The sequence below is a fragment of the Canis lupus genome, chromosome 20 (assembly GCF_048164855.1).
Source record: "Canis lupus baileyi chromosome 20, mCanLup2.hap1, whole genome shotgun sequence".
Taxonomy (NCBI): Eukaryota; Metazoa; Chordata; class Mammalia; order Carnivora; family Canidae; genus Canis; species Canis lupus.
This window is the reverse complement of record NC_132857.1, coordinates 19,329,989-19,346,836: the sequence shown is the minus strand read 5'-3', so window position 1 is coordinate 19,346,836 and position 16,848 is coordinate 19,329,989. Positions and strand designations below refer to the sequence as shown.

Here is a 16,848-nt window from a genome sequence, read left to right as displayed (position 1 = left end):
CCGTAGTACTTGTTCTATTCTACTGAAAATTACCCAAATCCAATTAACTTCAATTTTGTAGTTTGGGATTCTCAGAAAACTACCCTCCCTCCTAGGAACACCTAGCCATTTCGCCAGGGCTAGTGCCAGCTTCGGAGTAAGACAGCAGCACCCTTCCATCACAGAAGGGGTTGAGGCCTCTCCTCGTCTTTCCACGTAGTCTACTTCAAGCCAGGGTGGTAGAAGGAAAACCTTTTACTCCCAGCAATGCGGTCTGCTCCCCTCCTCTGGCCTCTTTCTTTCCTTTTGTTAGTCAAAGATTTCAGCCTCGCCTTCAAGTTTACCGGTGTGCGCCCCACGCAGGCCCCTTCTGGAGATCAGAGGTGTTCAAAACCCACACGGGGCACAGAATCACCCCCCCCCCCATTTCCGATTCCTTTACTTCGGGGGGGGGAGTGGAAATCGTTTCTTGGCTTTGAATCGCTGACAAGGAAAAAGAAGGGGGGGGGGGGGGAGAAAGTTGCCTTTAAACGTTTCAAAGTAGAGTCACGGCGGGTGGCACAGCCAAAGCTCCGCAGCGCGGAGACGGACCCCGTGCGCCCCGGCTGGCGCGACCTCGGGGGAATTTCGCGGGGTCGAGTCCCAGAGCCGCGGCGGCCTCGGCGGCCGCCCCCCCGCTCGCCCTCCGCACCTCCCCGCCCCCTGCGCTCGCCCCCCCACCCCTCCTGTCGCGCGCTTGCGTGCTGCGGCCGCGGCTCCCGACCCAGAGGCCGGCCCCACAGAGCCCGGAGCGGGGAGGGGGCGGCGCGCAGGAAGGGAGGAGAGCGGGGGCGCGGGGGGGCGGGGGGCCTTCGGGGGTGGGGATGTAGAAGATGTGACGCCGCGGCCCGGCCGCTGCCAGACGGCCGACGCGGTGCCCGGGGCTGGCTGCTGGTGCCGGCGCTGCGCTAGGGGAGGCGGCCCTCCCGCGAGCGGCGGCCGCGGACACGCCCGGCCCCGGCCCCGGCCCCGGCCCCGAGCGCAGCTCCCCGGCCTCGAGACCGTGCTCAGCTCCCCGGCCCCGGGCGCAGCTCCCCGAGCCCGAGCCCGAGCCCGAGCGCAGCATCCCGGCCCGCGCGCAGCTCCCCAGGGCAGCCGGCGAGGGGAGCGGCCGGGCGGCGCGAGGCTGGGGGCCCGCGGGCGCGGCCGCGCGCTGCCGGGCGGGAGGCTGGGGGGCCGGGGCCGTGGCCGCGCCCCGGACCGGGTCGGGGGCCGGGGCCGGGGGGCGGCGGCGGCTCCTCGCGCGGCTCCGGGGGCGCGGACACCCCGGCAGAGCCCCGGGGGCGCCATGGCAGCCGGGAGCATCACCACGCTGCCCGCCCTGCCGGAGGACGGCGGCAGCGGCGCCTTCCCGCCCGGCCACTTCAAGGACCCCAAGAGGCTGTACTGCAAAAACGGGGGCTTCTTCCTGCGGATCCACCCCGACGGCCGGGTGGACGGGGTCCGGGAGAAGAGCGATCCCCACGGTGAGTGCCGGCCCGCCCTTCCCCGCGCTCCCTGCGGTCCCCCCGCCGCCCCATTCCCGCCGCTTCCTTCCCTTCCCTCCGACCGCAGCGGGACGTGTGGTTCCTTTCCGCGCGGCCCTCGCGGTTTCGGGTTCACCGCTCGCCCCCTCCTCGCCGGAGCTGCGGCGTCGGGTTAGGCGCTTCCCCAGGCTCCGGGCTGTGCCAGGTCCCCGGGTAGACCCGGGCCTCGCCGCCCCCCCGCCCCACGCGCGGACCACCTGTTGCCGCGGGGATGCCCAGCGGCGGGGAGGTGAGCGGGGAGGTGGGCGGGCTCGCCCTGCGCGCCCCGGGCCCGGGAGCCCAAGCAGGAGGGACCCAAGCGGAATAAATGCTCTTTATTGGAAAAATACCTTCCCAGAGTCGTGCCCTTAAACTCCGATTTGGTAGGATCCGAGCCAGCTGGCACACTGCTCTCACCCATCTCTGTCCTTTCTCTTTCCTTTCCTTTTCTTTTTTTCTTTCTTTTCTCCTTTCTTTCTTTTTTTTCTTTCTCTCCCCTTTTCTTTCTCTCTTTTCCCTTCCCTTTTCTTTCTTTCTTTCTTTCTTTCTTTCTTTCTTTCTTTCTTTCTTTCTTTCTTTCTTTCTTTCTTTCTTTCTTTCCTCTTCCCTTTTCTTTCTTTCTTTCCCCTTCCCCTTCCTCTTTCTTTTCCTTCCTTCCTTCCTTCCTTCCTTCCTTCCTTCCTTCCTTCCTTCCTTCCTTCCTTCCGTCCTTCCTTCCTCCCTTCCCTTTCTTTCTTTTCTTCCTCTCTTTCTCTTTCTCTTTTTCCTTTCCTTTCCTTTCCTTTCCTTTCCTTTCCTTTCCTTTCCTTTCCTTTCCTTTCCTTTCCTTCCAAGGAAAAGCTTAAAGCAACATTTAATATTCTTTACAAGATGGAATTTGTGACAAGTTCAAAAGGAAAACTTGCTTTAATGCACCTGTGCTCAGATATCTATGTGATTTCCTCAGAAACCATCGTGGGCTTAGCCAATCTGGAAAGTGCTGTTCAAAGCAGTGTCACACTGGCCGCCTGAAGGTATCCTTGGAGATACTGGAGCGCTTCTGCATTGAGGCTGGTGCTCACCATTGATGGAACCCTTCCTGGACAGCCTCTCCTCTCTCCTCTCTCCCCTCCCCCTCCCCCTTTTTCCCAATTACCGAAAGCTTTCAGGGCAAAAGATAAGACTTTGAAAAAAAAAAGAAAAAGATATAGACTTTGTTAATAAAGTGTGACACACTTTTCTTTTAATAGTGACAAGAACTGCAAAAACTTTAATCTTCCACCTGCAGTTATTAGTTTCGGGACCTTGAGCCAGGTTCTTCATTCTTAAAGTGGGGATAATGTCTACCTTGCATCAGGTTTGAGGATCAGATGAGAATTTCTCCCAAGTGCGCAGAGGACTCGGTTTACTACTGTACACTTTTGTGTTCAGTAAAAAACAATCCATTTGTGGTATAGAAGTAACACTAGCCTACAGTCATTGGTTCTCAAACTTGAGGGGTGCGTTAGAATCACTTGGGGGGTGGGGCTTATAGCCATTGCCCAACCTTGTCTCCCAGAGTTTCTGATTCCTGAAGGCTGGAGTGAAGCCTGATGATTTGCATTTCTAATAGTTCCCAGGTGATGCTGACCTGGGACAACACTTTGAGACCCAGTGATGTATAGAAAAGAGGAGGAAAGGGGCATGAAATGGACTGATTAACAGCACTGATGGAATTTGAAATGAGGGAAAGAGGATCAGTATATTTTAACTGTCATCCTGTGAGAGCGCGTAAAACATCCGTTTTAAAAGCTGTGTGTCTGGCCTTCCTTAGTGGTTTTTCAGGTGAAGAATCCAATCCTCTGTTTGCCTGACAAAAGACCAGCAGGAGTCCAGAGCTCCACTCCACAGCAGTTACCTCTTTATCAAAAGTTGCTCATGGAATGTCTGTCATTCACACCTGCGGAGCCATAGGTAGAGGCCACCTGAGTTGACCTGAGCTCAAGCAACCTGAGTTGACAAACGAATGGGAAATGTGCTTTTATATTGCTGGAGTATTTATTGATTCCAAAATAGCAACAAGCAAATGATACAGGTCTTTAATTTTTTTTCAGGCATGCCATAATTTTTGGATTTTATTAAGCACCCACATTATCCAGTAAAACTGAAAAGATGCTTGTAACCCAATAAATATGTGTTAGTACTGTTTCTCTATTTTAGTAACTTGAATAGGTTTCACAAACCTAAGTTTTAAACTTGGTGTTTGAAGTTTATTTTGCAGTTGGCTGCTAGGTTAGCACAGCAGATTAGGGCCAGGTGCCTACATGTCCCAAATAGTATTGTTCTTTTCTAGTAGCACAAATGGTCTGTAATTAAAAATAAATAGAGATGCCTGGGTGGCTCAGCGCTTGAGCGACTGCCTTCAGCCCAGGGTGGGATCCTGGGGTTCTGGGATCAAGTCCCAGTGCTCCCTGCATGGAGTCTGCTTCTCTCTCTGCCTGTGTCTCTGCCTCTTTCTCTCTGTGTGTCTCATGAGTAAATAAATAAAATCTTTTAAAAAAAGGAATAATAAAAATAAAAAAGGTATGTTCTATGATTAGAAGACAGAAGAACTCTCCTCCAGATTAGGTTCATGTTGAGACTTCCCCTAGTACTTTCTTTTTTTAGAGACACTTCTTAATTGCTGCATCATTTTTTTTCTTTGAAGCTTTTGATACTCTTTCCTTTAGAGTAAAACTGTACAGGGGCTAGTGTGGGAAGATAATTCTGAATTGCCATAGCACACTACTGCCCTTGTAATAACAGCTGTTGACTTTTTCTTCCTAACTATGAGTTTTTTATAATCTTATTTTAATTCACTGGTTCTCAGAGGGGTGATTTTGCCCCTGCCCTACCACCCCCAACGTTTGGCAATGCCTAGAGACATTTTTGGTTCACATTTGGAAGGGTGCTACTAGTACCTAATAGGTAGAGGCCAGGGATGCTGTTAACCATCCTACAATGCACAGGTTACATCCATTATCCCCAGCTAAAAAATTTCTGACCCCCAATGTTAATAGCGCTAAGGTTGAGAATCCTGCCTACTTGATAACTAGCTAAAGACAGCATGTTAAAAGTGAAGAGTAGAATACTTCTCCAGATTTGTGGAAGGTATTGAATTTTTTTTTTTTTTAAATCACCTTTTACCAGGTAATAGACTGACGAGAATAAAAACCTAAATGATGAATTTAGACCACTTCTGTGTAGCCCAACCTGGACATAAGTTTAAATACACTATATTTTCTGACATGTCAAAGATGTACTGATAGTTGACCAAACCAGAGCTAGACTTTCTTTGGATACAAGAAAAAAACATGATTATGGATGTGCTATAACCATATCTTCCCAACCACATCTCCATTACCCAAACAAACAAGACTGACCAGAAAACACCGAGAAAGAAAAGCAAGAGCTCATGGTTGCCACAGTTTCCCACTGAAGTATGTCTCAGATAGCCAGACTTATTTGAAAAGTTGAAAATTGCTGATCTTGTTCCTCAAACTGTTTTGTCCAGTTGACCTGAAAATCTTTGAGAGATTTATTAACATTTTCTGTCCAGACGTCTTGTAAAATGCAAATACCTTTGAAAAGAAGAGTTCAGTCGGTATCGGATTTTAACATTTCATGCATTTTAACATTTCGTGAGAGTTAAATTGTGAGCTGATGCCACAGCTGACCAGGACCGGAATTTAGGGACGGCTGGTAGAAATGTGGGGTGCTGATTAGGAATGGGGGGTGTGGTGCAGGTGCAGAAGGGGAGACGGGGCGGGGGGGCAGACCAGAAATGAAAGGGGAGGGAGAAGGTGACTGAACATCAGTTTTCCATCTTCTTTTTTTTTTTTATTATTATTTATTTATTTATGATAGTCACAGAGAGAGAGAGAGAGAGAGAGAGGCAGAGACATAGGCAGAGGGAGAAGCAGGCTCCATGCACCGGAAGCCCAACGTGGGATTCGATCCCGGGTCTCCAGGATCACGCCCTGGGCCAAAGGCAGGCGCTAAACTGCTGCGCCACCCAGGGATCCCAGTTTTCCATCTTCGAAGCGTGGATGAAGGTCACCTTGGCCTCACGCCTGGGTATTCTCCTATAGTGTTTTTGCTTGAAAGGGCTGGTTTTCCTGCACGATCCCCCTAGTCCTAGAGTGACTTATTTGACATGAGAGTTTTGATGAAAGCAAGATGTGATAGAGCACCTGTTTCTCCAGCGTGTGTGCTGCTCAGCCAGCTTCCCTTTGGTGTCTTGGATATTTTGATTGTCCCCTTCACATGTCCATGGATTGTGTAACGTGAAGTATATACTCTGAAGTCATGACCCGTATAAAAACTTCAGAAAAGAGAACATTTTATCCCAAGTAGCACGTACAACACGTGATAGAGTGTAGTAAGTGCAATGTATGCTGGCTGCTTATGTATGTTTTAGCATTAAATTTGTTCCAGATGCTCTTAGGAGAAAATGGAGGTGGTTAGCGGTGTTGCTTCTACCCTTGGGCTTCTCCTAGGAGGTGACCGCCTGTTTGCCATACTTCTTTGCTTCTAGGCTCTAGAGGATACAGACTTGGAGAGGCAAGAGGGACCTGCCCACTCCTGTGTGGGGCAGGGATGGGATCCAGGCCCGCCTGACACCCCTGCCCTTTGCCACGGCACGTATCCCATGTAATTCCGGTCATAAAAACAAGGGCTTGTGAAATTCAGAGGCATCAGACCTTTTAGTTCCCTGGTCTTGTTTTATAGAAGAGAGTGTTGAGGTTCAGCTCAACTGATCACCTGAGTTTATCTGCTGATTTCCTCTGGGCTCATCTCTAGCCAGCTTCTTGCCCACCAGGTCCCCTGCACCCCCCCCCCCCCCCACCACCACACACACACACACTCTTCCATTCAGTAGCAGAGAGCACCCTCTGGGGCACCCTTCTATGGGCTGCTTCCGTAGTGTTGGTGAGGCCAGCCCCCTGTGGAGTAGAGCCCTCTTAACTAGTTCATGGGTGGCCTCTAGTTGTGTTCCTGGGGTATTGGAGAAAGTCACCTTTCATTCTCTTCCTTCCTGGCACTATTGATGCTGTGTTCTCTCCTCTCTCTTCTTTGGGTAATATCTGGCAAGTGGATCCCCCTAATTTGCCTTAATAAACACAGTGTTTATTTACAGTACTGCTATTTACGTGCAGTAAACAAATGAAGTAAGAATCTAATAGCTCACTTAATCATGGAAATCATGTAATTGGTACAGCAATGAAAGAACAATTTATGAGTCATAGATATTACCACACCTTAGAAGCCTTTTAAGAAGTTTCATGCCAAGTGACTTCAGCCTAGAAAAGGCAATATCCCCTTGTGACACACCCTGAGGGCTCTCCTTGTGTTTATAAAATGGCCATTGTGTAATTAGACTTTGACAATGGTGTAACGTTGGCGTTCTAAGTATTCCCACTTAGATTTATGATACTATTTTAAATGCATGGCCATGATTTTTAAGTTTAATTTAAAAATAATAATATTACAGATGTAATAAAACACAAACCATTCTTTATATATTATAAAATTGACTTCATTCATCTACGCAGTGATTCTCAGAAATCCCCATCTGCGATGCTGAAAAAGGTAATTTTTAGGTCTCACATCATTAGAACTGTTATTTTTAAACCACAAGATGCCTGTACAACAGGATAATAACTACACATGTGCCATAGCCTTTGCTTGTTTTTCCAAATTCCAGTGTTTGTTGATTTTCCAAAAGCCCTGCTTGGGCCCCTTTGTCCTGTAGCACACATCTGTTAGAAGGCTGGCCTGGGGTAAGAGTCTAAGACGTGAACTGGAGCAAGGCAAATCGCATTCAAGGCAAAAACCTTAACCCTATGATTGTATTCTATCTAAGCAAATATATTTTGTTCTGTTGCTTTTGAGCTAGTCATTTGAAATCTGATATCTGGTCTTGTACTGCCTGCTGTCAATGTTCAATAAATATTTACTGCTTGATTGTTTGCAAAATCATTTGGAATATTGTGACATTAGGAAATCATGCAGTTATAGAAACATGATTTTCAGTGTTTCCTTGTTGTATCCATTGTTGGATTTGCTATTGTGTTCTCTTTTGCTATCAAACTCCTTCTGGAAGCTGGGTTATTTATAGCCCCAGAAATTTAGGCAAGGACTCAAAGTGGTGACTCCCAGGGAACCTCACCCCTTGAGCCATATACTGGTTCTTAGAAGCCAGACTAGTCCCATTCTAAATTCCTGCAGGATATTTTTAGTTTGAAGAAATTTGGAGGACCTGGAGGCAACAGCCAATATTTGGTGTTTAATTTATGTCTCATCCCAGCTGTCCTCTGTCACTCTTTCTATGCCAGGTGACTTTTGAATCGACCAGTGTATCCTTAATGCTTGCTTATTCATTTACAGAAATCTGTAGTGGATGTGTGTTTATATTTTCAAAGGGCTACTTACTTCTCCATATTAACTTACTTTCTAAATGGAATTATTCTGTAAAATTCTGGAGTGGAAGGTTTCCCGATTTTTAAGGTATTCTGGAGATAAAAGAAAACAAGGAGGAAGTTCAAGTATAATTGAACTGTTGAAAGGAATTTTCCTGTTTAATTTATTATTTATTTAATTATTTAAATTAAGCTATACATTAATTTGACATTGAAATTTATAATTAATAACCAAAATGAGTCAATGAAGAAGTGTTTGGGTTTTTTTTTTTTTTTTTCTCCCTAAGGGAAATTTGTAGACTAGTAATGATCTGGCTAGATTCTCTGAGTACATTGTTCTCTGTTCATAATTGAGGTACTTGAGAAGGTGCTGGGACCTTATGGGTGGGGACCATGAACTCTCCATATAAATAAGCATCATAAACAGCTTAGGACCTTTAACTTCAGGAAGTGCTTACTAAATGTCAGCTGCTGATGAAAACATTTTGTGTGGACCACCTACCCTGTGTAATAAGTATTCATGGGCCAAATACTGTAGAAAGCTTAGTTGAGGTGTGTTGCTTTCTTGGCATAGTAATGCATACATTTAAACACTTGGCCAATCTTTTAATGAAGATGATTATATGTAAGAAAGTCATATTTGAAAAATATCTGGAAATCTTAGAGGCTGGCTATTAGCAATTCATAGAATAGGCCATATAGAAAATTGAATCATTTTTAAGGATTAATAGTTTAAACTTGTTAGGAATTCTGTTTTCCTTAAAAAGCATTTTGGATTTTTATCATATACTATGTGGTATAAAATTCCTTAGGTCTCCTGTACATTGTTCATTCTTTTGTGGCCAATATCCTGGAATCCTGTGAGCTCTTCTAGTTCATCTCCTTTTCACTTTTTAACTCTGGATCCTGCCCCTCAGAATTCTACTTAAATCATTCTGGGCCCCAGCAGTTTTTCACTTCAGTCGTGTGGCCTTATCCAATTTGTCACCCTCCTTGACACTTGACACCCTACAATTTGACAACTTGATATTATTTTCTGTCTCTAACTTCTTGAGACTTCTTTGGCTTCTGTTATACCACATCAACCTGATATTCTCAATCATCCAGCTTCTGGTTTTGCCTCTTTTTTGGTCTTTTGATTTCATATCCCCCAAGGCTCTGTTTTTGGCCCTCTACTCTTCTTTCTGTGTGCTCATATTTCTTTAGCAGATCACTTAGAGTCTCCATCTAAGTCCCTGATTTCCCATTTCTGTGTTAGGACTGTGTTTCCCTCTGCTTGAAGGACAGATAAACTGCCTAAGTCTCAACTCAAAATGCATGAAGAACTTAACATCTTTTTCTCAAACTTGCATCCCTTTCTGCCAACTTTTTGTTTGTAGTGAAATTATTCTTCTAGTCTTCAAAGCTAGACACCTCAGAGTCCTCCCTGCCTTAGTGATATTTCTTTGCCCTTTTGATTTCCCCCGCCCTTTACTTACCGGAGGACTAGACCAGACCCTACCTGACTTCCCTTTTCAAATGTCATCTACTGGCTCAATCTTATTTCCCTGCTGTTACCATCCATATTCCCCTGATGCTGCCAGTGCTCTTGCTTAGTTGTAGCCTCTCATCTGACTGTCACTGTTGCAGTGATTGGCTTTCCTCATGTGAGCCTAGTTTTTGGAAATCCTTTTCCTTATCAATTTCTCTTACACACACTCTTTCCATTCCCACCTATCTCTTTTTTTTTTTTTTTTTTTATATGATAGGCACACAGTGAGAGAGAGAGAGAGAGAGGCAGAGATACAGGCAGAGGGAGAAGCAGGCTCCATGCACCGGGAGCCCGACGTGGGATTCGATCCCGGGTCTCCAGGATCGCGCCCTGGGCCAAAGGCAGGCGCCAAACCGCTGCGCCACCCAGGGATCCCCCCACCTATCTCTTTAAAAATCTCCTAAGAGCTAGCTTGCCAGTCTTCTCCTTTGTGAAACGTTCCCTACCTTTCCAGGGAGTTCATTGTTTTTATTTCTGTTTTCCCTGTGGTGCTTGGTACTTGTTCTCCTATAGAACCTAATGATTGGGACACCTGGGTGGCTCAGCGGTTGAGTGTCTGCCTTTGGCTCAGGGTGTGATCCTGGAGTCCTGGGATCAAGTCCCACATCGGGGAGCCGGCTTCTCCCTCTGCCTGTGTCTCTCCTTCTCTCTCTGTATCTCTCATGAATAAATAAATAAAATCTAAAAAAAAAAAAAAAAAAAAAAAGAACCTAATGATTTGTCATACATTGTTGATGCATTTCTCTCCTGCAGCGGGAATGAGCTCCTTGCCGGCAAGGACTGGGACAGATATTTTGTATCTGACCTCATGCACAGTGGCCACTCAAAAGAGTGTTTTCTAAGTTCTACATGTAGCTGACAAATTCGCCGAGTCTTCTCACTTCTGTTCTGACCTTCTCACATCTTCCTCTTCACTTCAATCCAGCTGTTTCCTTGAGCTGGAAAGTCCTCTCAGTCCTTTTACTTTATCCTAGTCGAAATTACACTTCAGACCATATTTCTTTCACACCATCCTGGACCATCTTTCCTTTCACATGTGCTTCTAATAGTTTGATGTGTTTTAATTTCATGTCCCCTAATATTATTGGAAATTCCTATTTGGGAAGGATTTTAAAAAAAATTCAAACATTACCTAGTAATCTCTTACTCTCTTTTCTTCTCTGAGGGTCTGAGCCAGAGTTGACTCATCCCAGATCCTCTTAGCTCCAATTGCTGAATGAATGACCAGGCTGAAGCCTATGAAGAAGGTCAATCAACATTTGCCAAATGAGCTAGAACTTTAAGTAAATAAGCATAAATACTTCACTATGAGGCATGTAAAGTGGACAAATTGAATGCAGCATCACTGTACCTCTTTCTACAGACACCTTTCACATTATTCAAAGGAAGTAATAAAGGTAAAACATATCATTTGTTAGGATCACTTTTTATTGTGGAAGTTTTCAGGTATTGAATAACATCAATATTTCTAGTCAATTCCAGAACTAGTTCTAATCCTCTAATAATTAAGGAATACAGATCTGAGAATTCACACTTGAATCAGACACTTTATCCTTAAACCTCTCTCTCTCAAATCTAAAACTAGTGAATCATCTTATAAATTAGGATTAAGAACTATCTGGTACCATTGTTAGTATCTTTTTTGGCTGTGAGGGAATGGCACAAATAATTTAATCCTAATATTCAGATATATGGGCCAGAATTCATTACAACAATCTTAAAATTCTTAAAAGGATAGAAATTGTATGACAAAGTGAGTCATAGTCTTTGTGATGTGATGTCTGTAAGGGAGGGTGGGAGAAATTGCTGAATGACCAGTCTTATTCTACTCCTTTCTAAGCTGAATCATTTTGCAAATAGAAAACAATTCATAGCTTTCTCAGTGGTCATTCCAGAGATAGAAAATGGAAGAAAGTTAAAAAAAAAAAAAAAGAAAGAAAGAAAATGGAAGAAAGTAACAGAAATAATACCTCCGTTTAAAAAATTACTTTTTGAAATGTATCCTTTGATGAACAGTCTTTATCTTGAATTAGAAACAAAATTAATTTATTTACTGCTTCATAACACCTAACACCTTCAGTCTCCCCTCCACCCCCTCTTATCTATTAATTTTTAAGCCTAAATTTTTTTTTAATTCTCCTGTGTAATTTGACCTTTCTCTTTATAGCTTTTTCTAGTATATGTGTGTTCAGAGAGGGGAGGTGTCATTTACCTCCTGGCTCAATGGCTACTTGAATTGGATGGGGACTCAAGGAAAGAAAGTCTCTCTCTCTTTTTTTTAAAGATTTTATTTATTTATTCATGAGAGACACACACACAGAGAGAGAGAGGCAGAGACACAGGCAGAGAGAGGGAGAAGCAGGCTCCATGCAGAAAGCCCGACATGGGACTCAATCCCAGGTCTCCAGGATCACGACCCAGACTGAAGGCGGCGCTAAACCGCTGAGCCCCCCCCGGGCTGCCCAAAGAAAGTCTCTTTAATCTTGGAAATTATGATTCTGGGTTGACATAACCTTGCATTTTGCCTTGTTGGCCCTCTTTTGTTACTTTTCTTCTTATTAGAAACAGAAGTTAGGAGAGCTTTTCTCAGAGTCCAATTTAGTGTTTAATCTTTAAATGTAAGATAAATTAACCTTATTTCCTTATCTTCTTTGAGGGTAAAGCATTTGTCCAGAAAATTATGTAAAAAAAGAAATAATCTCTTTTGAGTGTGTTTCTAAGTTTTAGAAGTTCTTCTTACATGCTTATATTTTTAAATTACTCTAATCTCAATAATATAGTACTAGGAGGGGATCCCTGGGTGGCGCAGCAGTTTAGCGCCTGCCTTTGGCCCAGGGCGCGATCCTGGAGACCTGGGATCGAATCCCACGTCGGGCTCCCGGTGCATGGAGCCTGCTTCTCCCTCTGCCTGTGTCTCTGCCTCTCTCTCTCTCTCTCTGTGTGACTATCATAAATAAATAAAAATTAAAAAAAAAAAACTTTAAAAAACATTTAGTACTAGGAATATAATGCAAGTAAAATTGGGAAGACCGTCTTGTTAACTGGGTTCATTAATAGAGATAGTATATATAAAGAAGGTATATACAACAAGTGTTGGATTAAAAAACAGTGAATTATAGCATCTCTCTAGGCTGTTACATTGTGGGAAAAGTGAGGCACAGATTATTTTGTAGAGAGGATTTTAAAGCCATGAAATATTCAGGGATCTGTCTAACCTTGGCCACATGCCTAGGGTGATTGCCATAGCGATAAGCAAAATCTCTGTACTGGGCAGTAGAGGAAGAGCCAGTTGTTTGGCCTTCACCTCTAGAATTCTAGGACCTTGGTGTTTACGGAGTATTTTTTTAATGAACGAATGAAATTCTTGAGAATATGCTCTATGTCAGCTTTACAAATAACATGTTTAATCTAGATTACAAACTTAAAAAGCACAAGTATCATTAACCTCATTTATAGATAAGAATAGTTTTTGCTATTGCCTTTTCAAAACATGTTCTCTTTGTGACGAGTAATGAATTATGCTTTCTAGACTTCTTGGTGTTTAGAATACAGATTTATGATCAGAATTCCAGATAGACAATGTAGCAGAAAGTTAAACAGAAATAGCGATTTCAAAAAAGAATTTGAACTCTTCTCAGAAGCTTTGCCAGGTCCAGCAAAGTTAGGGTCTGGGCCATCTTTTCTCCCACCATGTTATTGCATTATTTTTGTTTAGAAAATATTAGTCATCGAATATAAAACAATTCCTTAAAATTTAGGCGTTGTTTTCTGAAGAACTCAAAGATTTTTAAATGGCATGTAAATAAACTAGGACATAATTAAAGGTAAATACTGTATAAGAATGGAATGAACCTTGAAGGCAGGATCTGGAAGATTAAAATGCAGGATAAGCTGGGGTGTACAGAAAGTACAAAGCAAATAATTGAAAGGGTGTTTTAAAAGCTAAGTCCTTTCGGGATCCCTGGGTGGAGCAGCGGTTTGGCGCCTGCCTTTGGCCCAGGGCGCGATCCTGGAGACCCCGGATCGAATCCCACGTCAGGCTCCCGGTGCATGGAGCCTGCTTCTCCCTCTGCCTGTGTCTCTGCCTCTCTCTCTCTCTCTATGTGACTATCATAAATAAATAAAATTAAAAAAAAATAATAAATAAAAGCTAAGTCCTTTCAAGGAAATTCAAGATAGGCCACTGTTTAAGAACATGTGGTATAAGACTAAAAACCAATCCCTTAAAAGCAGATGTAGTTTGACCTATTTTATTTTTAATCTTCCATTGCATTTTAAACTTCTTTTAATCTGGTCCATCAGTAATATTTTGGTGTCTGCTACGTGAGGAAATAAAGACCAAGATAGAAAAAGACATATCAAGAAAACACTTAACCAGACACATCCAGAGATGTGTCTAAAATTGAGCAGCTCTTTCCTTGAAGTCATTTGCTCCCCTTTTTTGACTCCCCAATATTTTTCAACAGGTTTACCATCTTTCTTGCCAGCCAGGCCCACCTCTTGGAGAAATGTCTACTCTTCATCTTCCTTAAGGGTCACATCCTTTTCTCCAGCCGTGTGCATTTCAGTTATGCGATGTCTTCTGCACTCACGCTGGTCTTTGCACTCTTGCCACTGCTGCTGTGATCTGTCCCTGACTCTTGCAACTGTCTTCTAACTCATCCCATCTGTGTATGAGTTTGCTGGGCTGCTGTAACAAAATACCACGGACTGAGTGGCTCAAACAACAGAAATCTATTTTCTCATAGTTCTGGAGGCTACAAGTCCAAGATCAAGGTGTCTGCTGGTTTGATGTCTTTTGAGGCTTCTCCTTGGTTAGTGGATGGTTGCCTTCTTGCTGCCTCTTCACTTGATCATCCCTCTGTGCAGGCACAAAGTTCTACTTGTGAAAGACACCGGTCTGATTGGGTTAGGGCCCTCTATAATGGCCTCATTTTAACTTAATCACCTCTCTAAAAACCTGGTTCCAAATACTGTCATTTTCTGAGGCAGTGGAAGTTAGGGCATAAGCATATGAATTTAGGGTGTGAGATATAATTCAGACAGAGTAATCCTTCTGAAGACCAGCTCTCATCATGTTATTCCTCTCCTCACTAAAACATATGGACTGGAAGGTGTCCAACCTCTGGTATGCACATTGCTTACAGATGTGGGCACTGTTGAAAATCTGTAAGAATCATAGAGAAGAGGAAATTTACCAGCAGATGAGTAGTTGTCATATCAAAAAGCGGAATAAGATGTTTTCCAGAAACTAGAGACAGGTAGTAAGTTTAATGTAGGTCCTTGTTAAAAAAAAATTCCAAGAGGATTGAGAATACTAAGAAAACACAATAAGTAGTATATAGGGTAATATAATAGAAGAAGAGTAACATGTGGGCTCGTGGGTGGCTCAGTATGTTAAGTGTCTGCCTTCAGCTCAGATCATAATCCCGGAATCCTGGGACTGAGTCCTGCATCAGGCTCCCTGCTCAGCAAAGACTCTGCTCACCCTGCCCCTCATCCTACTCATTTTCTTTCTCTCTCCCAAATAGATAAATCAATAAATAAAATCCTTTTTTTTTTTTTATGATAGTTACAGAGAGAGAGAGAGAGAGGCAGAGACATAGGTCAGAGGGAGAAGCAGGCTTCATGCACCGGGAGCCCGATGTGGGATTTGATCCCGGGTCCCCAGGATCGTGCCCTGGGCCAAAGGCAGGCGCCAAACCTCTGCGCCACCCAGGGATCCCCAATAATAAAATCTTTAAAAAAATAATAGTAACATGCATAGGCTTAATATGTTGATTTCAATGGAGTATCTGACCAATATTTTTCAGATTTTATAATATTTATACTGTTTTTAAAGTTTTTATTATAATTTCAGTTAACATACATTGTTATAGTAGTTTCAGGTGTGTATACCTGATATATCAGTATAGTGATTCAACCCTTCTGTACATCTCAACAAGTGCTGTCCTTAATCTTCATCATCAATTTCACCCATCCCCCATGCCTCCCCTCTGGTAACCATCAGTTCTCTACAGTTAGTCTGTTTCTTGATTTGTCTCTTTCTCTCTTTTTTTCCCTTTGCTTGTTTGTTTTATTTCTTAAATTCCACATATGAATGAAATCATATGGTATTTGTCTGACTCATTTTGTTTAGCATTATAGTCTAACTCCATCCATGTTGTCAGAAACAGCAAGATTTCATTTTTTTTTTACGGCCAAATAATATTCCAAAGTTCCAATTCCATATTATTTATATTCCAATTATACACACACACACACCCCTCACATTTTCTTTATCCATAAACTGATGAATACTTGGGTTGCTTCCGTGTCTTGGCTAATGTAGATAATGCTGCTGTAAACCAAAGGGTGCATGTATCCCTTTGAATTAGTGTTTTTGTATTCCCAGTAGTGGAATTAGTGGATTATGTGGTAATTCTGTTTTTAACTTTTAGAGGAACCTCCATACTACTACACCAGTTTGTGTTCCCACCAACAGTGTACAAGGGTTTCCTTTTTTCCACATCCATGTCAACTCCTGTTGTTTCTTGTATTTTTAAATTTTAGCCATTCTGACAGGTATGAGGTGATATCTCATTGTGGTTTTGATTTGCATTTCCCTGGTGATAAGCGATGATGAAAATCTTTTCATGTATATCTTCTCTATTCCATAAATTGCCTTTTACTTTTGTTTATTGTTTCCTTTGTTGTGCAGAAGCTTTTTATTTTGATATAGTCCCAATAGTTTATTTTTTATTTTGTGTCCTTTGCCGTGGGAGATGTATCTAGAAAGGAGTTGCAATAGCTGATGTCAAAGAAGTTACTGCCTATATTTTCTTCAGGCCTCACATTTAGGTCTTTCATCCATTTTGAATTTATTTTTGTGTATGGTGTAAGGAAGTAGTCCAGTTTCATTCTTTGCATGTTGCCATCCAGTTTTCCCAATACCATTTGTTGAAGAGATGGTCCTTTTTTCCATTGGATATTCTTTCCTGCTTTGTTAAAGATTAATTGACCATATAACTGTGGGTTCATTTCTAGGTTTTCTATTGATATATGTGTCTGTTTTTGTGCCAGTACTGTAATGTTTTGATTACTACAGTGTTGTCATATAACTTGAAATTCAGAATTGTGATGCATCCAATTGCTTTTCTTTTTCAAGATTGCTTTGGGTATTCGGGGTCTTTTGTGGTTCCATTAAAATTTTAGGATTGTTTGTTCTGGTTCTGTGAAAAATGCTGTTGGTATTTTTGATGTGGATTGCATTAAATGTATAGGTTATTTTGGATAGTATGGGCATTTTAATATTCTTCCAATTCATGAATGTGTATTGTCTTTCCATGTCTTTGTGTCATCTTCAATTTCTTTCATCAGTCTTTTTTTTTTTTTT

General features: G+C 43.0%; 1 protein-coding gene across 1 annotated transcript in view; it reads left to right on the top strand.

The window, feature by feature from the left end:
• The first annotated feature begins 1,246 nt into the window (after positions 1 to 1,246).
• FGF2 (fibroblast growth factor 2) overlaps positions 1,247 to 16,848 on the top strand; it is a 65,641-nt gene continuing 50,039 nt past the window's right edge. Inside the window, exon 1 of the mRNA XM_072788502.1 lies at positions 1,247 to 1,484. Coding sequence (XP_072644603.1) covers positions 1,307 to 1,484 — 178 coding nt within the window. The 5' untranslated portion in view covers positions 1,247 to 1,306. The remainder of the gene's footprint in view (positions 1,485 to 16,848) is intronic.